The 25,285-nt window shown below is 40.4% G+C and overlaps 1 protein-coding gene across 1 annotated transcript in view; it reads left to right on the top strand.

Annotated features, from left to right (window-relative positions):
- The window catches only part of LOC139763918 (zwei Ig domain protein zig-8-like), a 247,546-nt gene that overhangs the window by 141,299 nt on the left and 80,962 nt on the right, over positions 1-25,285 (top strand). Inside the window, exon 2 of the mRNA XM_071690362.1 lies at positions 18,688-18,780. Within this exon, the coding sequence (XP_071546463.1) occupies positions 18,688-18,780 (93 nt within the window). The remainder of the gene's footprint in view (positions 1-18,687; positions 18,781-25,285) is intronic.

Raw genomic sequence — 25,285 nt, 5'->3', positions numbered from 1 at the left:
ATCGAGTAAGTAATGAAAGGGTAAGAGAGATGTGTGGAAATATAATGGTCATAGTTGAGAGAGCAGAGGAGGGTGTGCTGAAGTGGTCTAGACATATGGACAGAATGAGTGACTCACGGAAAAGTTGACAGACAGTATTTATGTGTAAGAAGCGAAGGGAACAAGGAAAACAGGGAAACCAAATCGGAGGTGGAAGGATGGAACGATCGGGGCCCTGAACATGCAGGTGGGTGGCAGGCTAGTATGTGATACAGTGAATTTGAACGGTGTGGATACTGTAGTCGGCGGGTTGTCAGTGAAATGAACCAACACATGGAAAGCTTCTGGATAGACCACGGAAAGGTCTGTGGGTTCAGGTCGTGGATAGGGAGCTGTGGTTTTGGTGCATTACAAATAACAGCTCGTGTATGGATGTGAGCGAATGTGGCCTTTCTCCGTCTGTTCCAGGCTATACCTAGTTGACGCAGGATACGACGATCACGTATGAAATTTACATATATATATATATATATATATATATATATATATATATATATATATATATATATATATATATATATATATATATATATATATATATATATATATATATATGTATATATATATATATATATATATATATATATATTTTTTTTTTTTTTTTTTTTTTTTTTTTTTTTTATACTTTGTCGCTGTCTCCCGCGTCTGCGAGGTAGCGCAAGGAAACAGACGAAAGAAATGGCCCAACCCACCCCATACACATGTATATACATACGTCCACACACGCAAATATACATACCTACACAGCTTTCCATGGTTTACCCCAGACGCTTCACATGCCCTGATTCAATCCACTGACAGCACGTCGACCCCGGTATACCACATCGATCCAATTCACTCTATTCCTTGCCCTCCTTTCACCCCCCTGCATGTTCAGGCCCCGATCACACAAAATCTTTTTCACTCCATCTTTCCACCTCCAATTTGGTCTCCCACTTCTCGTTCCCTCCACCTCCGACACATATATCCTCTTGGTCAATCTTTCCTCACTCATTCTCTCCATGTGCCCAAACCATTTCAAAACACCCTCTTCTGCTCTCTCAACCACGCTCTTTTTATTTCCACACATCTCTCTTACCCTTGCGTTACTTACTCGATCAAACCACCTCACACCACACATTGTCCTCAAATATCTCATTTCCAGCACATCCATCCTCCTGCGCACAACTCTATCCATAGCCCACGCCTCGCAACCATACAACATTGTTGGAACCACTATTCCTTCAAACATACCCATTTTTGCTTTCCGAGATAATGTTCTCGACTTCCACACATTCTTCAAGGCTCCCAGGATTTTCGCCCCCTTCCCCACCCTATGATCCACTTCTGCTTCCATGGTTCCATCTGCTGCCAGATCCACTCCCAGATATCTAAAACACTTTACTTCCTCCAGTTTTTCTCTATTCAAACTTACCTCCCAATTGACTTGACCCTCAACCCTACTGTACCTAATAACCTTGCTCTTATTCACATTTACTCTTAACTTTCTTCTTTCACACACTTTACCAAACTCAGTCACCAGCTTCTGCAGTTTCTCACATGAATCAGCCACCAGCGCTGTATCATCAGCGAACAACAACTGACTCACTTCCCAAGCTCTCTCATCCCCAACAGACTTCATACTTATATATATATATATGTATATATATATATATATATATATATATATATATATATATATATATATATATATATATATATATATATATATATTTCTTTTTCATACTATTCGCCATTTCCCGCGATAGCGAGGTAGCGTTAAGAACAGAGGACTGGGCCTTTGAGGGAATATCCTCACCTGGCCCCCTTCTCTGTTCCTTCTTTTGGAAAATTAAAAAAAAAACGAGAGGGGAGGATTTCCAGCCCCCCGCTCCCTTCCCTTCTAGTCGCCTTCTACGACACGCAGGGAATACGTGGGAAGTATTCTTTCTCCCCTATCCCCAGGGATAAATATATATATATATATATATATATATATATATATATATATATATATATATATATATATATATATATATATATATATATATATATATTATCACTATTATCATTATCATTATACTTTGTCGCTGTCTCCCTCGTTAGCGAGGTAGCGCAAGGAAACAGACGAAAGAATGGAGCAACCCACCTACATACACATGTATATACATACACGTCCACACACGCACATATACATACCTATACATCTCAACGTATACATGTATATACACACACAGACATATGAATATACAAACATATACATAATTTATACTGTCTGCCCTTATTCATCTTCGTCGCCACCACGCCACACATGAAATGACAACCTCCTCCCCGCATGTGCGCGAGGTAGCGCCAGGAAAAGACAACAAAGGCCACATTTGTTCACACTCAGTCTCTAGCTGTCATGTATAATGCACCGAAACCAGAGCTCCCTTTCCACATCCAGGCCCCACAAAACTTTCCATGGTTTACCCCAGACGCTTCACATGCCCTGGTTCAATCCATTGACAGCTGGGAGTGGTTTTGGCAGTGGATGGAGCCATGGAAACGGAGGTGAGTCACAGGGTGGGGGAAGGGGCGAAAGTTCTGGGAGCGTTGAAAAATGTGTGGAAGGCGAGAACTTTATCTCGGAAAGTAAAAATGGGTATGTTTGAAGGAATAGTGGTTCCAACAATGTTATATGGTTGCGAGGCGTGCGCAGTAGATAGAGTTGTGCGGAGGTGGGTGGATGTGTTGGAAATGAGATGTTTGAGGACAATATGTGGTGTGAGGTGGTTTGATCGAGTAAGTAATGAAAGGGTAAGAGAGATGTGCGGTAATATAAAGAGTGTGGTTGAGAGAGCAGAAGGTGTTTTGAAATGGTTTGGTCACAAGGAGAGAATAAGTGAGGAAAGATTGACAAAGAGGATATATGTGAGGGTTTGTGAAGCGTCTGTGGTAAACCATGGAAAGTTTTGTGGGGCCTGGATGTGGAAAGGAAGCTGTGGTTTCGGTGCATTATACATGACAGCTCGAGGCTGAGTGTGAACGAATGTGGCCTTTGTTATCTTTTCCTAGTGCTACCTCGTGCACATGCTGGGGAAGGGGTTGTCATTTCATGTGTGGCGGGGTGGCGACAGGAATGAATAAAGGCAGCAAATATGAATTATGTACATATGTATATATGTATATGTCTGTGTATGCATATGTATGGATACGTTGAAATGTATAGGTATGTATTTGAGCGTGTGTGGACGTGTATATATATACATGTGTATGTGGGTGGGTTGGGCCATTCTTTCGTCTGTTTCCTTGCACTACCTCGCTAACGCGGGAGACAGCGACAAAGTATAATAAATGAAATAAATGAATATAAATATATATATATATATATATATATATATATATATATATATATATATATATATATATATATATATATATATATATATATATATATATATATATATATATATATATATATATATCTTTCCTAATTTACTGAGATAGTGTAGGGAATGATCAAGCAACGGCCTCATCTGCTCACATACGATATGTTGCTCTCACTTAAAATGGGCCATCAGCCACTCCGTGTTTTACTCCACCTTGACTGTTCCATATTCCTTATTCTGGTCCACTGACTGTGGCATATCGTCCTTTACAGATCATGTCGTTCTATCACTAGACGCCTCTTGCCCTCCAGGGTGTTCAGGCTGCGATGTACCTCCATCTCCCCTTCTGTGGCCTCCCCTCTTAATTTTTGCGTCGACACCATTGACGCATAAGTCCTCCTTAACAATTTCTTTATACTTATTATTTCTATATGCAAGGGCCATTTGAGCACATCCTAGTTGGCATCTTTACAAAAATACACTCCTTACCATACCTGAAGATGTCATTATTGCACGATTAACCCACCATACAACACAGATAGTCTTTAAACATATGAGGACATATAAAGGTATATCAGCTTGGTTGTGTAAACCTTTGAGTGTCTGTCCCTCCTGTCTTTACAAGCTATGTGTTTAGTATAAATGCATTAAGCTACGCCACGAGATTCCTATGAATGATACCAGTGAACCTTTTTAAGTAACCTGTGATCGTTCCACTTTTGTTTCCTCTCGACCTCTCTCATTTATATTTACTTCTCTGTGTTTTTATTCTATTGTAATAAAACTTAGGACTACGCTTCTGACTGACACAATTACAGTAATGAGATGCTCGGCACTTTTGCTGTTCATTAAAGGTACCCTTGACCCACCGTGCCATGAACATAGTAAGAGTATATGTGGTCTTCAAAATATCTCTAATGCCTGAAGAAGGTGTGAAAGACTTTCGAAGAGATGGGTATAGCTTGATGACCTTAATGAGACTGCAGTTGATAGACCAAAGCCCAAATAACTAATCAGCAATCAACTAGTAGTGTTAGATTATCCTAACCATCTCAGATAAAATGTTTTATTACTCACTGGTTTGTGACGCATGGGAATTATGTTAAGTATGAAACAGAGAAGGCAATGCAACTCATCATCAAATGGTGATAGATAGCAAGTGTATTTTAGTAATACAAAGATATAAGTTAAGAATATGATGTTTCGTAAGAAACAATGAAAGCGTTGTTCTTACGATATGATACGATAAAGATACCCAATAATTTGAGGGAAATGAATGGAACCCCGTGATTGTGAAAAAAAAAAAAACTTGTAACCCCTGACTTCGGACCATTGTTGATAGCTGTAAAGCTTCAGAGGGGCTCAACCCTTGGCCCCGAGACAACACGAGATAACGGCGCGGTTTCAAAATTGTATGGTAGAAACCTAAACCCTAGTCTACTATAGAAAACTTAAGAGGTTCAGGAGTATATTTGGGCGCATTGGATAGTATACTACGGTGTACGAGAATGTTGAAACCCTCGATTAGACATACACAAGTGCTGAATGTAGATGATGTCAAGGCTTTAAGATTTCGAGGTGGGTTCCAGATCTACCAATGTTGATATCATCATAACCTTAAAGTTTTATGCTGGAGTTCTATTTACCAGACAACTGTACATAAGGTTAGGACTTCAGGAGACTGCTTTAGGGCTTCAATTATCGGACCACTGGCGATAGAATTACAACGTTAGGGATGTGCCTCTAGGTGCTGGATCCAAGGCAACCATATAGATAATCTCGTGATCTTATGAGCGCTGATAACAGCGAACACCCTTATATTTGTCCATTTTCACTGTTCACAGCTGAACATGCCATACGCAGCACAATTCAAGTTTTATGAACAGTATTGTTGGTCTTGGTTTGCCAGCAAAGTCGATAACCGAGACTTATTGTGTTGGGTGATGGCCGATGTTTCCTACAATGTAGTTCTACTGGCTTCAGTTATGTTACGGTATTCTTGTCAAAACCTCATTTCGTGGCATGGTTCATATATCATGTTACATAGCGTTGGTTTCTTGCTTCACGCCATATGTTGCAGAGTGCGGTCCCGTATTAGGATATCAAGCCTCGTCTCTGGTCTCACAATATGTGGTGCTTGTACAAGGACCATACCATAAGATATTCACCAAAACATGACACTGTTCTGGGATGGACTAGACTTCTCTGTGCTTGATTCTGAAGTAGGCCTCTCATGGTGCGGAACTGCTCTTTGCCTCATATTCCGTGCTACTAAGCGAGATCTCACACGATGTGCAGTGTTGTTCCTAACCTAACAGGGATGGTGGGACGTTGGCATCGTCTTTTTGTTCTTCGTATATACAGTGATGGTCCCCACGGTCTAACATTGTTTCAGGATGCTGGTATTGACTCGTCTCTCCACACTGGTTGCCATGGAGTCACTGTGGGTAGGGCCAAAATGGGCCTATTCTTTGTTTTCTCTCTTCTTGTATGTGTGTGTATGTGTGTGTGTGTGTGTGTGTGTGTGTGTGTGTGTGTGTGTGTGTGTGTGTGTGTGTGTGCTGCTTTGTCAATATCTGAGATTGATACTGATGTTCCAGTCTGTTACCTGTTAATACCAAGTTCCTTGATATATTTTTTATCGAATAACCTAAACACTTGAGTCATTTGTACAAATCTAATCATGTAAGAGTATATTATGAATAGATATGTAACTGGATCACGGGTGTTTTCCTTCTGATGCTGGGAATAAGTTCTGTAACAATTACATTTTTAGTTACAGGAAAGGGATTCAGAAAACACGGCATATAAAGGAGTGGTTACCAGGATCCGAGAGAATCAAGTCAGAACTGTACCGAATAGAGTGAGATCAACATTGTACATCCTGGTGAAAGACGAAGACCAGAAAAATGGTGTATTTAATGGGATTATGGCGGACTACGAAATTAGTGAGAGATACGAATATCTTAAGATTAAGATCAGCGCCTTGCAGAGGGGTGCTGAACCAGCATTCCTTACTGTGTGGCCAGATACTAGCACTTTACAGTGCGAGGCTACAAACATAGCGACAGAGTATGATTCTAAGATCAGCAGTATGTGTCTTGGTTAAGACTCGCGCTGAACTCTATTACTACACAATATTAAGCAAGGGTCATTTACATATATCTTATGAAGCCAGGACCAATGCCAGCATACTGTAACTAGATCAATACTTTTTATAGAAAGACCTGAATCACACCTATACAGGGAATCCAAGATTGTCACTATACAAAATGTCCAGGAGTCACAGAGCAGAGGAGGAGGCCAGAATTAACACTCCAGTGAGTGAGCAACAGCCAACACACACAATGAAACGAGTGCTTCGAATCAACGATACATTGTGTAGACAAAACACAGTCAGCCCCAGCACCCCCATACGCTATCATGGGTTGTGGTGACCAACAAACTCTTATAGACAGGCCATAGTCAGCGATATTATTACCAATCTATATTAGAATGAGGTGAAAACACATCAGTATGGACAGAACATACTCATTTCTATAGTGCTAATACCAGAGAAAACATAATGCCATTGTTAGACCATGGTCGATGAGTAGGTGGAATGTGTGTTCTTGGATTGCTAGAAAGCCTTTGACATTCTCCTCACAAGTGACTGATCAGATAACTGGAGCTGCTGGCAGTCTTAAAAATTATTTTAGGGCTGGAGATGCCTCCTAGTAATCGAGGTGCTTACGCAGAAGAGACCGCAGTATGCATGTCAAAGGAGCATACTCAAGTTAGATAACAACCAGCGGGATCCACTACTATTTTTGATTTAATCCAGTGACTCGCCAGAAGGATAAGAAACATACTTGAGTATGTTTGTTGCTGTTGTTTGAATTATAAGAGACGTTTGGTTTTCAGAAATGTGACACATCTAAAGGAGACGCAAGTAAATGAAAATGAGACAATGTGGGAAGAGACCTGATTGTGACCACTATCTCTCATGGAACAAACGTCAACACTAAGCATATCAAAGGAACTTAAGAGCAGATCTAGTACCATATCCGTTCCTAGGAAACCACATCAAGAAAATTTCAGGCGATGCAAATTTCGCTTAAGACATTTTAAGATTCTCTTCAAGTACACGCAGATGCAGATGCTCAGAAAAAATATTTACGATATAGATAAGACCCAGAGTAGAATATGCAGCAAACAGCGTGGTCACTTCACTTGAGGGGACATATTGATCCGCTGAAGAAGGTCCAGAAGCAGGCAAGAAAGGTTTGCACAGCAAGTGAACCAAAATGCGGAAAAATTTTTCACTTTAAAAGAGAGAAGGATTAGGGGAAACAGGATGAGAAGGCATAGATATCTGAACAGATTCATGAGGGTAAATATTGAGGTGTTCTTCAGAACTGTAAATGCCAGGTCAACGAGAGGATATCAGAAGGACACTAAATAAAGAAAATCTAGAAAAGACGTGAAGAAATATCTCTATAGTGACTGAGTTGTAAATGCCTGGAGCAAGCACAGAAAGGAAACTTTGAATACACAAAATTATATAATTCGAAAAGAATGTATGATGCACAACAAAAGTTTATGATATTGAGCCTCACGAGTGAAGAAATCCCTTCCTTTGTTGCACAAGTAATAAAAAGACTGGTGAATAACACGTCCGCACTGTGGAGAGCACACATTACAAACGTATTTACACTCTGCCGACCGGCACATCTTTTTAGGGAGAACATTCATACTGTGGTAGAGTGTGGTGAACAGCGTACCAGCATAGGCAGAACACAGCCTGTGCCAGCGTTCCCACATACGATATTGGACTGTGGCGACCAACACACCCATGTAGTGAGAACACATTATCAGAGTCGCCACACACTGTTAAATATATCGACCAACGCATCCGAACAGAGATAACGCGTTATAAATATCCATATGTGTTGTATTGTGTTCCACAACTTAGTCATTGAGAGAAAACACTGGAAGTACCGGTGTTGCTGCTCACATTGTTAGACTTGTCTCCTACACGTCAAGGGAAAAGCTTTTGTGGCAGGGTTCGCCTCAGGGCCATCGTGCCAGGCGAGTAGGGCGGAGTGTAATTTAGGTGGGAGATGGGGCTGCCAGATGGCTTGGTTACCCTATACTCTGCAGAATTTGCTCAATACAAAGAGGATATATTACCTCCTACTGTTTAATCGTCTGGAAGAAACAGTATGATATGCCACTGGCTTGCACCTGACAGCCATTACCTAGTGCCACCAGCAGCAACAGCGGCAGCACGCAACAGGAGTAAAGTGTTTACGAACAAGCCCCAACACATAAGCGGCAGTATTCTGTTTCATGTCACGCTGACGATCATTCTGTAGTGACAGTAACGGCACATTCCCAGAGAACCAGCGGCGAGGACAGCTGTGCCGCTGTTAATGTAGTTCACATTTGTTCATCCGTTCTGCCACAGATGGTCATCAGCACGGTTGTCTTCTACATAGAATATATCATCCATCACACATGTATTCAATTCCTTTTTTTTTTGTTCTTCACGTTGTAGACTTATTTCACGATAAAAAGGCCGGGTCTTGACTACATTATAGAAAGGATTATGAAAGGGAGAAAGAAGACAAGGAAAAGTATTCGCGATTTTTGGAAGTGGAAAAACCTGTCTCTAGAATGTGTCAGGTCATATTATTGGTGAAGACATGAGAAGGCAGTGAGTTCCAAAGGTTCGACGTGTAGGGAAACAGTTAGCAGAACGGCCCACCCTGGCGTTACCAACGGCCACACAGTAGTCATGTGACGCAGCAGCTTACCGAGTATTGCATGGTTTAGCTAGTGATGGGGCACACATGCAGCCAGTCCTTGGGAACAAAAACCAAAGAAATACCTAGAGGAGAAGAAAAGTGACACAACATTGCGGCGTAGGGCAAGAGGTTTAAGTTTGGGAGTTAGCCTGGAAGAGTTTATAAGTCGGACCGCTTTCGACTCAACTCTGTCAAGTAAGGATACAGAGTTAGAAGCACCGGATGTGGGAGCAATACTCCATAGAAGGACATATCAATCCTCTGTATAAACGAAACAGCTAATCAGAAAAGAAATTTCGACATTTCAACAGGACCCCACTTTCTTACAGGCAGACTTAGCTATTTCCGCAATGTGGGGTTACCAAAATAGAGTGGATGTTACAGTAATAAGTATTTTCATTGAGTTGTCGGTAGAAAGATGGGTGGAAACTGGGTCTTAGGGGCATTAAACGTAGCCAGATTTCATCTACCTCACTGAGATATCCTGTCCAAGTCTGAGTTTATTGAGGATGTTGTGTCCAGATGGGATGCTAATCGAGTGAGAGAAGAATGAGTAGAACTGAAGGATGTGGAGGAATGCAGGGTTGCGTCGTCAGCGTATGAGTGCATTTGGTTATTTGTGGAAGAGAGGATATCGTTGATAAAAAGGAGAAAAAGTGAAGGGAACAGGAGAGAATCTTGAGGGACAACGACATTGATGGGGAAATGGGGAGGGGGAGGGGGAGGGGGAGGCTGATCCATCAACAACCATAGAGATACATCAGCCAGGTGAGTTACTAAGCATGTTGTGTTCAACTGAAGAGAGTATACTATAGAGACCACGATTGTTGGTATAGAGAATTAAAAAAGAGAGAGATCTAACAGAGAGGAAAAAGTTGTAGGAGGGGCCGGTACTGCTACTGCCCGAGCCCTCCCTATCATTGGCAGCAGAGTCAGGTGAAAACCCGAAGAATCTTAGTACCCAGTGATGCCAGGGACTAGGAGCCACAGATTCGTTGGACTCTATCATGATTTTATTCTGAAACGTTTGAACAGACAGAAAGTGGCATAAACCAGGTTGGAGTAAGCGTAAGCTGCTTGTAAGGGCTAACCCGGTAGTTCCCTTTTGATGAGACAGTAAGATCAGTAATCTTAACATGGGAAGTGTCAGATGGTTCCGGGCACCACTTTAACACTCCTCAGTCAGGACGGAAGTACCACCCTACGCGGCTGCGGTCAACACCCTGTTACCTAATGGATTGCTCCAAGAGCAGGGGACGGGATATTCATTCAGCTAGCTGGGGTATTGGGAGGGGTCAAGTACACTTGAGCCCTCTTTGTCTCTCGAAGGGAAAGAAACAGTTAATGATATAAGATAACAAATTTGTTAACAAATGATATTGAATATGACATTTTCAAGATATCTATGAAAAGAAGTAATGGAAAGAGAAACAAACATTATGATGTTGCCATACCAGACCAGTAACGGCTGGAAGCAACATTTCGATAAAAAAATTTCAATGAGAGAAATTGAAAAGAGCATGAATAAATAGGAAATATATAAGAGAGAGATATAAAGGTAGGTCAGACAAATTCTGCCCTGACACCACTTGTAAACAGTATTATTTTTCTCGTCCAAAACAAACACAACCCGGACCCAAAGCCCTCCAACCTTGCCGCAATGGAAGGCCTGGGAAAAGCCGAATAGTTTCGTCAACTCTCTGGTAGTCTTCTAAACACAGATCATGAAATCACAGACCTATAGTTGACACAGGTGGAGAGAGAGAGAGAGAGAGAGAGAGAGAGAGAGAGAGAGAGAGAGAGAGAGAGAGAGAGAGAGAGAGAGAGAGAGACTTACAAGGAGATTTTGTCAAGAGGAAGGGCTAGCGCGTAGCGCTAACCTCAGAAAATTATAAATTTACGAAAAACGAATTGTGTAAGTTACGCGTTGTCGAATATTATGTACCAAGGGAAAAAGAATGGAGAAGGAAGGAAATGTAAGAAGAGAGTATTATCTGATGATGTGTTTGGCTCTTTAAAAATTTCTCCCTAAATATCTTTCCGTTCTGAAAGTGTCCAAAAATTTTACCCTCGACACGTAACTCATAACTTTCTTGATAACTCATTTGTTATATCTAGCGCACCGCAGCACCGACAACTGTCCAGTTCTTGATATTACACTGAGTACAAACTTTCACCCTCTGCAACATAGATTCAAGTCGCTGGTAACTAGTAGATGGTAACTAGTAGATTGTGAAATTCGTATCCAACGGTTGTGGGAACTCAACAGCTTATAAAGAGGGAGGTAGAAGGACTTGGTTACCTTCAATCATCTGCACTCCTTCCCTGCAAGTACCGTTCAAACGCCTCTCTTTTCTCTTTCATTAGCAACTTTACTTCTTCATCCCACCACTCACTACCCTTTCAATATGCCCATCTCCAACCTTTCGCATGCCACATGAATCTCTTGCACAAGCCATCACTGCTTCCCTAAATACTCCCATTCCTCACTCACTCCCGTCACTATATTTACTCTCACCTTTTGCTATTCTACACTCAATCTCGCCTGATATTCTTCCCACAAGTCTCTCTTCCAGGATTGCTTACTCACAACATTATCTTCCCGACATTGTTTCCTCTTTTTCGAAAAACTCTTCAAAACTTCATCCTCGCTTCCACAAGATAGTGATCAGACTTCCCACTAGCTACCCCTCTCAGCACATTCACATCAAAAAGTCTCTCTTTTACACGCCTATCAGCAAATATGTAATCAAATAATGCCTGCTGACTATGTCTCCTATTAACTCACGTATACTTGTGTATATCCCTCTTTTTAAACCAGGTATTCCTAATCACCAATCCTTTTTCAGCACACAACTCCCTATGCACCCTAATCATGCCCTCAGCTGCCACATTATTTACCTTTACATTTATATCACCTATTACTAATACCCAGTCTATTACATTAAAACTGCTGACGCACTCGCTCAGCTGCTCTCAAAACACTTAACTCATGATCTTTCTTCACATAGCCAGGTTCATAAGCACCAATAATCACCCATCTCTCACCATCCACTTTCAGTTTTACCCATATCAATCAAGAATATGCTTCCTTACACTCTGTCAAACATTCCCTCAACTCCTGCTTTGGGAGTAGTGCTACTCCTTCCTTAGCTCTTGTCCTCTCACCATCCCTTGATTTTACTCCTTACACATTTCTAAACCATTCTTCCCTTTTACCACTGAACTTTGTTTCACTCAGAGCCAGAATATCCAGGTTTCTTCCCTAAAGCGCACTATCTACATCTCTCATCTCATCTTGGTTACATCCACACACATTTAGACCCCCAGCCTGATCCTTTGAGAGGACGATGTCTCCTTGCATGGCTCATTTCCCTCTATTAGAAACTGAAATACAAGATGTAAATGTGTGTGTGTGTGTGTGTGTGTGTGTGTGTGTGTGTGTGTGGAGGGGGGGGGGGGGGTTCCAGCACATCGCTTTCACCCCCCCTTTGTCGCCTTCTACGACACATGTTTGTCTGAAGAGTGCGGTTTCTGCTGAGTGTATGTCTGGTGCACTGCAGTTTAAGTTGAAATGGACGTTAGGTTGTCTAGTGGCTGTCGAGTTATTTTAGTGTATATTTGTTTTGTTAGCGTTGTATTTGTTGGGGTTGAGAGGATCTGTGAGTAGAGGTTACTAAGGTGTGAGGTAGGTGTATGCTTTTCACTTCTACTTGTGGTTTGGAGGTTCATTATTGAGTGACTTGGGTGAAACAGAGACGCTTCTCTCCCTTTGAAGATTTCATGAAAATTAGATATTCAGTGATCTGAAGAATTATAAACTGAACACATAATATTCTAAAACGTATTTCCTACTTTGGTTCCGATAATACAATTATATCTAATAGTTTTCAGAGATTGGCGGACGTTATAAAAAAACTCTAATTCGCTGTGCATAATGTAATGACTTACGTGAGGGAGAGCGTCGACAACCTCTTATATAAGGCGTTTCCAGACATTGAGTCGTTTTAGAATTCGTCTGTTAGTGTGGGCGGCAGTATTTATAACGTAAAGTTTGCCACAACAACAACACCGTTACAAGAGACGCCACAATTCGCAGATCCTCCACCATATATTATTAGATAATGGAGCAATAATCTTAAGATATGGCTTCACAAATACTAGACATAAGCTGCAACAGCCTGCTGGTTACGGCCCCACTTACAATAACATGGCCACACACACACGCCACACGACTCTCAGGTTCAGATGATATTTTCATCATAATGGAAGTGTATTCAAGGCACACAGTAACTCCATATTCTCATTATCATGTATTGCCTCTGTAAATGGAAGGACCCGAGTCACTTTCATCTTTGTAACAACCACTTGGGTCATCTCTAGTGACTTCTCGACTACGTTTCCATTAAATTCCGTTTTTCTGCGAAGATCAAATAAGAAGATTCAATTAGATAAGATTAGAGGCACCCGTTCACACCTGTTTTCATAACGATTAGATACAGCAGGATGGATATTACCCACGTATTCTGAGTGCCGTATAAAGCAGGAGCGGGGAACTAGATATTCTCTCATTTATCATTACTTACCAAAAGTAGGAATATAGTAAGGAACAGTGAGAGGCTTTATCCTTGTAGACTCAGTTGTCTGTTTCTGACGCTATCTATCTAAGACAGGAGGAAATACACAGGTATAAAAAGAAATCTGTTTTCAAAAATCAATGAACAGTGATCAGTCAGACGAATGATTTTCAAATGGCCTGGGGCTTCTTTTCCGAACTCAAGAATATTAATAATTCCTTCCGAGGAAGGACGAACGTAACTTCTCGCGGCAAGAGCAAACCTAAGATTGTCGAAGTTAGAAATTATTGAAGCGTCATCTGATGTATTGGTAATACCCGGGAAAGGCCATTACTTTCGGTGCGCCTTTCTGGCGATCCGAACACACATTATATGTAATCATAGAGAAATTTCAGTCAAGTTGCTAGAAAAAAAGTCCAGATTACAAAAATGGTGGTTAGAAATTCTGTAGTTTACTAAATTCTGTAAATATCTTGGTTGTCATAAAAATGCGAGAAATATCTATGGTGAGGTGGGACGTTAACACGATCAATGATTAGTGTGATTACTATTCATACCAGCTTTGGTATCGCTAAGCCCATCGTGTCAGAGTTATTAGTCTCAGATTATCGGCACTAGAATAATCCACGTGCTTCGCAAGCAGATGACAGATGTTGCCAGTGAGACGAGAGAATACAACCTTATCGAAGAAAATATCAAGAATCAGACAAACGGGTTGCTGGTTTATCATTATGCTAACTTTACTTGGTCACTCAGGTGTAGCACTGATTGTAGTACCCCTTCAGCTTGTCTTTCATTGGTTTACGTTTTCCTTTACTTGTGAGTTTAGACCATGATAAATTTGACTTGGGACCGTGCTTATTTGTTTGTGATATTGTGGTTATAAATATTTCTCCTTCACCAGGATACAGTTTTACTTCTCACAATGTACGTTGACTAAAACATGTATACTGATTTTGTGCGGTTTAGTTTGTGATATCACCAGTGCTCTGGAGTACCCATCATTCATCTTAATCTAGCGTTTCATGAGCAATTAACAAATTTTCCTGTACCATCATGAATGAAATTTGGACTGATTACCTTTCTTTTATGATTTTTCTAAGTATGTTTGTAATGAATTATGTTTATGATTGCATACATTCACGTGCATATCACTTGCAAATGATTTCTGGAACTTCACTCAAGTTTATGCTGTTGGTAAACAATTTCATTGTGTAACTATCTGAGAGGAGACCTATAGTCTCTAAGATGAAAGGCTTTCCTGGAAACTAGATTGTTATTCCAGTACTAATCACTTAGTTTCTCTTGTGTCAGTAGACTGGTACGATCCGCTGTCATCATCACTATCGTCAGGGTTAATGCGGTCATCATTACCACTGTCATCATATCATCATCAGCAGCAGAGTCAGCTACCACATCTGTCGTCATCATTACCCGTCACTGCAATGTGTCTTTCGTGTAAACGTACTCGTGACTGGCGATGGTTTTCTTTCCAGCGTCAGGCTGGCTGGGGAAAAAGAGTGTCAATCGTTCTTCAAGTGATGCTTTAGCTAGCTCTTAAGTAAACCATAAAGATGGAAAGAGTTCTACAGATTAGCTATAAAAAGAGAGAAACAAACATCTAACTTACCAATGTATGTGACATGGTGGCCATGCTGGTGCCGCCTGAGGCGCGGTGACCTCCAACACTCGATGATCACCTGTGTTATTACGCTAATCACCAATGCTTGAGTGTCACCAGCACCAGTGTCGTAACATGCAGTGCTACTGCAACTGCTTCACTGGCATTAGCGACGCTACCAGGAATGTCATCAACGTAAGTGTCGCCTTAATGAGAGATTCTGCGTAAATGACACCTCCATGATCTTCACTATGACTAATGTAAGACCAGTGTTACTTGAACCAGCATTATAGTAATGACCAGCGTCACAGTCATGTACAACAACAACGCTATCAATATTACTAATATCAGTAACATTAGAAGTAGTATAACCACAGTGTCATCACCATCGGTAATGTCACAAGACGCGTCAGTACTCGTAATATCACCATCACCAGTCTTACCAACACCGCCACAAGCACTAACGTTGTACCGAACCTCTACCTTACCCTTGTTATCAATCCCCAGTACTACTGTCAACATCACCATCACCAGTACTACTGTCAGCATCACCATCACCAGTACTACTGTCAACATCACCATCACCATCACCAGTACTACTGTCTGCATCACCATCACCATCACCAGTACTACTGTCTGCATCACCATCACCATCACCAGTACTACTCTCAGCATCACCATCATCATTACTACTGTCATCATCACCAGTATCACCATCGCCAGTGCCAGTGTCATCACCACTAAGATCAGTGTCATCACTATGTGCATCACCATCATCAGTGTCACTAGGACCAGTGTCATCATCATAACGTTACTTAAGGCAATACCTCAACCAAAATTTTCTTTGCCTATCCAGGATTCGCTTTCCTAACAGCCTGAACATAGAAATTAATAGCCATGATGATACAGTTATCATATTCAGGAACAGCCACGACAAAGTGAATAACTGCTGTGATGACAGAGTAATCACCTCTAACAGGCAAGGTAAAGTACATGACAGCAATGATAAGAGAGTAGTTCACTAGTCACACTCAGTAACACCTAAAACAAGTAAGAGAGACAGTGATAGAGCAGTTACACGAAGTAACGGCTGAGACAAATTGAGTAACCTCACTGAAAAAAGAATGCTACACTCAGTAACAGTTAGGATATGTGATGATAGCAGTGATGGAGTAATACAGTCAGTAACGATTAGGACAAAGTAAATGACAGTAGAGTATGAGTAGTACCATTACGTACACCAAGGACACAGCAAGTAACAACTGAGAAGACTGAGTAATATAAGTAATAACAGTTAGTAAATAATGATCACATAGCAACAACTGAGAAAGTAATTCTTTATAATCGACTATCCAGGCTGAAATATCATTAGCTGTGACATGGTAATTGTTCTTCTACCGGTTTGAACACAATAATTGCAGAAAATAATCGAGGTAGTGATGACTAACAAAGGCCTGAAAACAATGATTGCTTGACAATACTGACCAGTGAAAGGTGAATACAAGAAAGCCTCGAAAGAGTCATTACTCATATAAAAGTAATTATACTGGTACCTAGAAAAAAATTAGGAAACCGATTACAGTAAAAAATAAACAAGTGGTCGCTATGATTGAGTGTGGAAAGGTATAAATCTGGAGCATACATATAATGTTATTTTCCTCTTCTTTAGCTAATCCATTATGCCATTACTGGTGATTAATTTGAATGAACTTGTTTCCTGACAATTCACATAATGGCCAGTTCAGTGTTGACAGACGTACCCAATTAATTTATTTTAAATCATGATGGTGAGCTCAGTGTTGAAAGATGTTTGCAATGACCTGGTCAAATAACACAACGGATGACCTGGGCCACAATAGTGTCGTTATATAATGGAAAATCTTGGATGAATTGTTGCAGATTCTATCTACGTTGGATTTCCATGGTTCTCGGGAACCTATAAAGCACTTATCAAAAGTTCAGTACAAATAAACATCCCCACTTTCATTTCCTCACCCCTCTCTCTCTCTCTCTCTCTCTCTCTCTCTCTCTCTCTCTCTCTCTCTCTCTCTCTCTCTCTCTCTCTCTCTCTCTCTCTCTCTCAGGAGTTTATATATGGGTACCTAGTAACTTTGCTGCCCAAACGAGCACCTTCTATGATGCTCCCAGAGCGTACAGGAAGCTAATCATGTCCACTGAACGGGACAACAGATCAAGTTTGGTAATGTGTGTTTATGAGGTGAATGAAAGCTAAGCAGTGAGTGTTCATAATGCAAGTTACACCTTGGGCATGACGGGTCCTGTGCTATGCTGAGCATGTGTTCGTGGTATCGAGGAGGTAAGTGATACCCAGAAAGTAGACGAGGAATCACTCGTACGTGTTTGGCGAGTATAGTTTCAGATGGATGAATGCCTTGTGGGGTATAATGTACCTTAACAGCAAGTGAAACATTTATTCATAGTCCTCTAGCAGCCAAGATTTATTGTAATTTTGATATTACATGAAAAGTGCGTCAATTTTACGTCATCATTTTCAATCAGTTGTGGGCATTGTGTTTACAGAACTTACAAAGCCTAACAATTGTTTGCAAGTAGCTACCATGGGAGTGAAATATAAAGCTCAAAATCATAGTCCGTCAGTCTTATTCTCTTATCTGAACACCATACTACCATTGCAAAACAAATCACTCAATCATCAGATCAATTAGAGCGATATGGCTAAAAACCTTCTACAAGGAATTCAGACCCCTCTTTTGTGGGGAGAGTGTTCCATTTGCTAAGATTTATCAAGCTTATAAAGGGTAATGTAATGAGAGACTGTGAGATATCGATTGGCATAGAAATGAGAAATCGAAGCTTTAGAAACATTTCAAGTAAGTTCAAGAAGTGTTGAATGAAAAAGATATTGCTGTATTTTGTCTCAGAATTAATCATACGGAAAATATTTCAAGGTACAGTTGCTCCATTCTTCTGCTCTTTTGAGGTGACCACTCTGAAGTATGTTCTAATTGTATGTCTTCTCTATTCTATTATGTAGTATATTATATGTCTGTTGTCTATAATGTCATGTTCATATATCTTTCTTATATCATAATTCTACAGAAGGTGATTATAGCAGTTTATTGACAATAGAAATCATATGAAATGATCATATCACTGGTATGTGTGGACGCCAGGAGAGGCCACTGATCACTGTGATTTGTTATGTCTGTCGCTGTTGTTAGTGTGGGTAGAATTCGGTGCAAGCTGTAATTTGAATTGCTTGTAACTGATGCAAGCATGGGTACACACTAGTGTCATTGGACAGTATGTAAAGTGTGTAACTGTTTCAGGCGCCGGTGCCGGATGGGGCGACGAGTGGACATCGAGCAAGAAGGATAGTGACGAAGACTCAGCTGACCTTCACAGATTCGCCATAGAACACGGTAAGTCATGTTGCTGACTCAGGCTGTGGGTGTTAACGTGGGCCGTGTTGTTAACGAGTCTTGTCGCTGTTGTAGCAATTAATCTGTTAACTCAAGTAATAGGATTTATGTGTTGTATTTCGTCTGCAATATCATATTTTAGGAACTTTTGTTTACATGAGAAAGACAGAGACCAGGAGGCCAGATCGGCCCACTAGTGGGTTATCTGGTAAAAAAGAAAAAAAAAGGAAGACATCAGTTTAACTTGACATGAAAATGTAATTCCGTTCAGCAGTTTTTTAAGCTATCACCGACTCCCTGCTCCTGCAAATTAGCTTTCTAGTGTCCCCGTTACCGTTGTCTTTTATACAGTAAATATCTGGCATTTTTTCTCAGAATATACCTGAATCTATATATTTGTTTAAACGACTTCTGAAGGTATATATATATATATATATATATATATATATATATATATATATATATATATATATATATATATATATATATATATATATATATATATATATATATATATATATTTTTTTCTTTTTTTTTTTTTTTGCTTTGTCGCTGTCTCCCGCGTTTGCGAGGTAGCGCAAGGAAACAGACGAAAGAAATGGTCCAACCCACCCCCATACACATGTATATACATACGTCCACACACGCAAATATACATACCTACACAGCTTTCCATGGTTTACCCCAGACGCTTCACATGCCCTGATTCAATCCACTGACAGTACGTCAACCCCGGTATACCACATCGCTCCAATTCACTCTATTCCTTGCCCTCCTTTCACCCTCCTGCATGTTCAGGCCCCGATCACACAAAATCTTTTTCACTCCATCTTTCCACCTCCAATTTGGTCTCCCTCTTCTCCTCGTTCCCTCCACCTCCGACACATATATCCTCTTGGTCAATCTTTCCTCACTCATTCTCTCCATGTGCCCAAACCATTTCAAAACACCTTCTTCTGCTCTCTCAACCACGCTCTTTTTATTTCCACACATCTCTCTTACCCTTACGTTACTTACTCGATCAAACCACCTCACACCACACATTGTCCTCAAACATCTCATTTCCAGCACATCCATCCTCCTGCGCACAACTCTATCCATAGTCCACGCCTCGCAACCATACAACATTGTTGGAACCACTGGAAATGAGATGTTTGAGGACAATGTATGGTGTGAGGTGGTTTGATCGCGTGAGTAACGTAAGGGTAAGAGAGATGTGTGGAAATAAAAAGAGCGTGGTTGAGAGAGCAGAAGAGGGTGTTTTGAAGTGGTTTGGGCACATGGAGAGAATGAGTGAGGAAAGATTGACCAAGAGGATATATGTGTCGGAGGTGGAGGGAACGTGGAGAAGAGGGAGACCTAATTGGAGGTGGAAAGATGGAGTGAAAAGGATTTTGTGTGATCGGGGCCTGAACATGCAGGAGGGTGATTGAAGGAGGGCAAGGAATAGAGGTGATTGGTGCGATGGTGTATACAGGGGTTGGACGTGCTGTCGGTGGATTGAATCAAGGCATGTGATGCGTCCGGGGGTAAAACCTGGGATGTGGAAGCTGTTGTAGGTATGTTTATTTGCGGTGTGGACGTGTGTATGTACATGTGTAGGGCGGGGTTTGGGCCATTTCTTTCGTCTGTTTCCTTGCGCTCTCGCACCGCGGGACTGGACAGCGACGAGGTATAAAAAAAATAAAAAAAAAATTATATAATTATATATTTAGTATATATATATGTTATATATATCTATATATATATATATATTTTTACATTATAAATATATATAGATATATATATATTATATATATAAAATGATATTATTATATATTATATATATATATATTCTATATTTTATATATATATTATCCTGGGGATTGGGGAGAAGAATACTTCCACGTTATTTCTGTGTGTCGGAGGAAGGCGACTAAAAGGGAAGCGGAGTCGGGTCTGGAAATCTCCCCTCTCGGCTTTTTGTTTTCTTTTTTTGATTTTCCAGATGGAATGGGGGGACAGGAGAAGGGGCCAGGTGAGGATATTCCTCAGAGGCCTGTCCTTGTTCTCAACGCTAATTCGCTAACGAGGGAAATGGCGGATAGTTTGAAAAAAATCAGAATTATATTATATATATATATTATATATATATATATAATATATATATTTTATATATATATATAGATATAATTTTTTTATATTTTAAACTTATATATATATATATCTATTTATTATATATATATATATATATTATAGATATATATATATTATAATAATATATATATTATATATATGTATGTATATATATATTATGGATGGAGGTGTTAGGAGGTGAATGCAAAGAGTTTTTGGAAAGAGGGGCAAAGTTTGAGTCTGTTGTGGATGAGAGAGCTTGGGAAGTGCGTCAGTTGTTGTTCGCTGAAATGATACAGTGCTGGTGGCTGATTCATGTGATGTGAATCTGCAGATGTGGTTACTGAGTTTGGGGAAAGTGTGTGAAGAAGAAGTTAGAGTAAATTGTGAATAAGAGCAAGGTTATTATGTACAGTAGGGTTGTGGGTCAAGTCCAATGGGAGGTTAATGTTTTGAATGGAGAAAAACTGGGGAAGTAAAGTGTATTAGATATCTGGGAGTGGATTGGCGCGGATGGAACCATGGATGCGGAAGTAAATTCATAGGGTGGGGAAGGGGGCGAAAATCTGGGAGCCTTGAGAAGGTGTGCGAGGTTCGAGCAAAACATTATTGGGAAGCAAAAATGGGTATGTTTGAAGAATGCGGTTCAACGATGTTGTTTGGGATTTGCGTGAGGGCTTGGGCTTTGGATAGAGTTGTGAGCAGGAGGGGGATGTGCTAGAATATGAGATGTTGTGGGCTAATGTGTTGTGTGAGGTGGTTGATCGAGTTAGTAATGTAAGGGTAAGAGAGGATGTGTGGAAAAGAAAATGAGTGTGGTTGAGAGCGCAGAAGAGGGTGCTTTGAAATGGGCTGGGCAAATGGAGAGATTGAGTGAGGAAAGATTGACCAAGGGGATATATGGGTCGGTGATGGTGGATGGAACGAGGCAGAAGTGGGAGACCAAATTGATGGTGGACAATGATGGAGTTGAAAAGATTTTATTGTGATCGGGCTGGATCTTGAGGAGGTGAAAGGCGGGCAATAGGAATAGAATGAACTGGATCGATGTGTATAACGGGGTCGACGTGCTGTCAAATGGAGTGAATCAGTGGATTGTGAAGCGGTCTTGGGTTAAACCAAGGAAAGGTTGTGGTGGTGCCTGGATGTGGAAAGGGAAGCTGTGGTTTCGGAGACTGTAGTGTGTGCGAATGGGGCCTTGTGTCTTTTCCTGGGCGCTGCCTTCGCGGCACATGAGGGGGAGGGGGATGGTATTTCGTGTGTTGGTGGTGTGGCGATAGGGGTGGTGAGGGCAGACAATGTGAATTATGTGCATGTGTGTATATTATGGGTGTGTCGGTGTGTATTATAAGTGTGTAAGTTGGGATGTGTGTGGTGTGTGTATGTTTGCGTCTGTGGACGTGTGTGTGTGTGCATGTGTGTGGGGTAGGTTGGGCATTTCTTTGTCCGTTTCCTTGCGCTACTCGCAGGCGCGAGAGACAGCGACAAAGCAAAATAGATATATTATTATATATATATATATTATCTTTATATATATTTATACAATAAATATATACAATATTGTATAATAGTTATATATTATATATTTTATATATTATATATTTTATATATATATAATATATATTTATTATATATAGTGATATATATATATTATATTTATAATTATATACAATTAAGTGTATTTGAACGCGCACCTTTATTGTAGATTCAAAGATCCTTCAGCCAGGATTGAACCTCGGTTTACCCTTGTGCTAGAAGCAGGACTTTATTCGTTTTCATATAACTCCGCTGTTTGTTTCAGTATGGTTCGGTTAAATCGCTCTCAGCGGGATATGTGTTTGTTCGGAAACAACGATAGACCCCGTTGCTCACCATAGTGAGACGGAGGGTATTCGAGTAGTTAGTATTCGAGAATAGTTGTCTTCCTTTATAACAGTACCTTAGCATAGCGGTTAGCAGGACTGGCCTTTGCAAAGGGTCCAGGTTCGATCTGGCTGATGGAGCTTTGTATGATCTAGGAAGGGTGCCGCGTTCATATACACTTTATCGTTATATATATCTTTTATATATACATTTAATCTTAGCATTCATTACGTTTGACCGGTAACTTATTCCATGTGCTCAACTCTCCTATAAGAATAGTTGCTTCTTCCTCGTTCGTATTTCATCTTTTTAGCTTTGAGGTTCTGTTCCATTTGTTCTAGTAACAGTATTATCTTGTATTTTCGAAAAGATTTTCATGGATTACTTTATCGAACTTGTTCTGATATTTTTGAACTCTTGGATTAGTTCCCTGTCAGTTTGTACGGTTTTTTAAGGGGGAAGAGAGCAATCGTTTTAGTTCTCTTTGTAAGCCAGATAGAATTCTAAGGGATGGCAATCATTTTGTCGAACACGTCTATGTTCTTGTTCAATTATTCCTTTTCTATAGTCTGGGGACCAAAACTGGACTGACTTAATCATGGTTGGTCCTTACTAGAGAATTATAAAGTGTGAAAATTGTTTCTGGTTTCTGGTGTCTAAGTTCTTAACTATGAAACCCTAATATTTGTTGCCTTTCTACTTGCAGCGTGACATTGTTTAGGTGTACTTCAGATTGTTGTTAATGACAACGCCATGGTCTTTTCTTCATTTTCTTTAGTTAGTGTGTGTGAAGACTTATAGATGACTGTAGTCCAGTAGACAGCTTGATCCTTATAGCTGAGTTCATGTCAACTATTCGTGGCTGTGAGTTTTGGTAAAGGTCGCTGGTAGAGGTACTTAATCGTAAGGACTTTTGGAAATTGATTTTTCTTCAGTGACGGTTCGGTTTCTCCAAATAATTCCGATTAATTACTTTAATAATTTCCAACCCCAAATTTGTTCAGGCAGGATCTTTATTGTGGAAACCGTGTTGGTTGGTCCGTTATGATTTTGTTGTTCTAGATACGTTACAGTCTCCAATCTCTTTCCATTTTTTCCATCGTTTCAATTGAACTGACGTAGTAATTAGCGGTAGGGTTAATCACTTTGTGTCTCTTTTTTTATATATGGGTAGTAACATTTGTTGATTGGTTGAGAGTGTTGATTTACGGACTCCTTTGCAGTTGTTTCATGGATGTTGTCATGTTGCTCTGTCCCTAAAACATCACAGTAGTGGCAAGACCAGCTCGTGTGGGATGTAATATTGGATCGTGCCTCCATGTCAGACACCACTAAGTGGAAAGCGCCGGCTTGTGGCGCGTGGGATGTTGAATGTCCAGTCCAATAACATTACCAGGCGATGCTGCATCCGTCGTATATACATTAGTGTTAAAGGGAGACATAACAAGAGACACTAAAGAGTTAAATACCTCTGATATACCAGTTGGTACTGCTGCTGGAGCTTGATCTATTTATCCCTGTAACGACTTGGGCTGGTAATTCTTTTTCAAAGGATCAATACGACCAGTGATTTATTAGGAATAAATATGACATACGACCAGTGATCTAATGGGCAGTGTTGAGGCAAACTTATCAATCCGGTTATTACTGAAACAATTCATTAATTCTCGCCGGTTGGTATCAACTCGTATCCTCGTATTGTTTAGGGTATCACTCAACGATGACTCTGTGTGAACCAAGACCATGTAGCGTCGCATTGATTTTAGAATTTAGATGGATGTGAGAGAAGAGAGAGAGATGAGGAGAGTAAGAGAGAAGGAGTGAGAAAGTTTGTTCAGAGAGTCTTGAGGAAGGATGATGAGAGGAGAGAGAGAGAGGACGGAGGAGATGAGTGAGAGAGAGAGATGAGAGAGTTACACAGACATAGACTTTGATATCCAAGGTTCACACGAGGTGTGTCTGGCCTTAACTCTACTTGAATATTAAAAAAATAATGCAGTCCCTTAAAAGTAGGGAGGTAAAAGAATAGGTATACAAAGGCCCTCTCTCCGTCTCCCTCGCTCCCTCCGGCCAACACGCTGACGGAGGCAGATACAAAGGACACTGTGTAAGAATGGATAACCCTAAAAAGAAATTCTTTTATAGGAAAGTCATAATGTAGAGTATGAACATGAATATGTCACGCATCCCATCACCAACGACTCTTGCTACCAGTAAGTTTTTGTTATTTTTGGACATAGTAAGGAGTAACTTAAGCTACACCCTTCGGCTAACCATTTCTGTATCAATTTACAAGTGGTCTTGGAAGAATGTTACATTGATTCTTCTCACTCTTCAAAGCAGGTGACACGGGTTTAATCAATGTGTTTTGTTACGCAGCAAGGCCAGGAGAGATCAGTGGTTGAGATGGTAGGCATAATAAACCACAAGTTACGAGCAAAGATTAGATGATTATTCAGTTTCTTAGATTGACAAGATAGAAAAACCTCAATTTGTTATTTCAGGTGATTGGCTCAGGAACACGTTT

This window comes from Panulirus ornatus, chromosome 3 (genome assembly GCF_036320965.1).
Source record: "Panulirus ornatus isolate Po-2019 chromosome 3, ASM3632096v1, whole genome shotgun sequence".
Classification (NCBI taxonomy): Eukaryota; Metazoa; Arthropoda; class Malacostraca; order Decapoda; family Palinuridae; genus Panulirus; species Panulirus ornatus.
The sequence above is the reverse complement of the archived record's forward strand: the minus strand, read 5'-3'. Positions and strand labels throughout refer to the sequence as shown.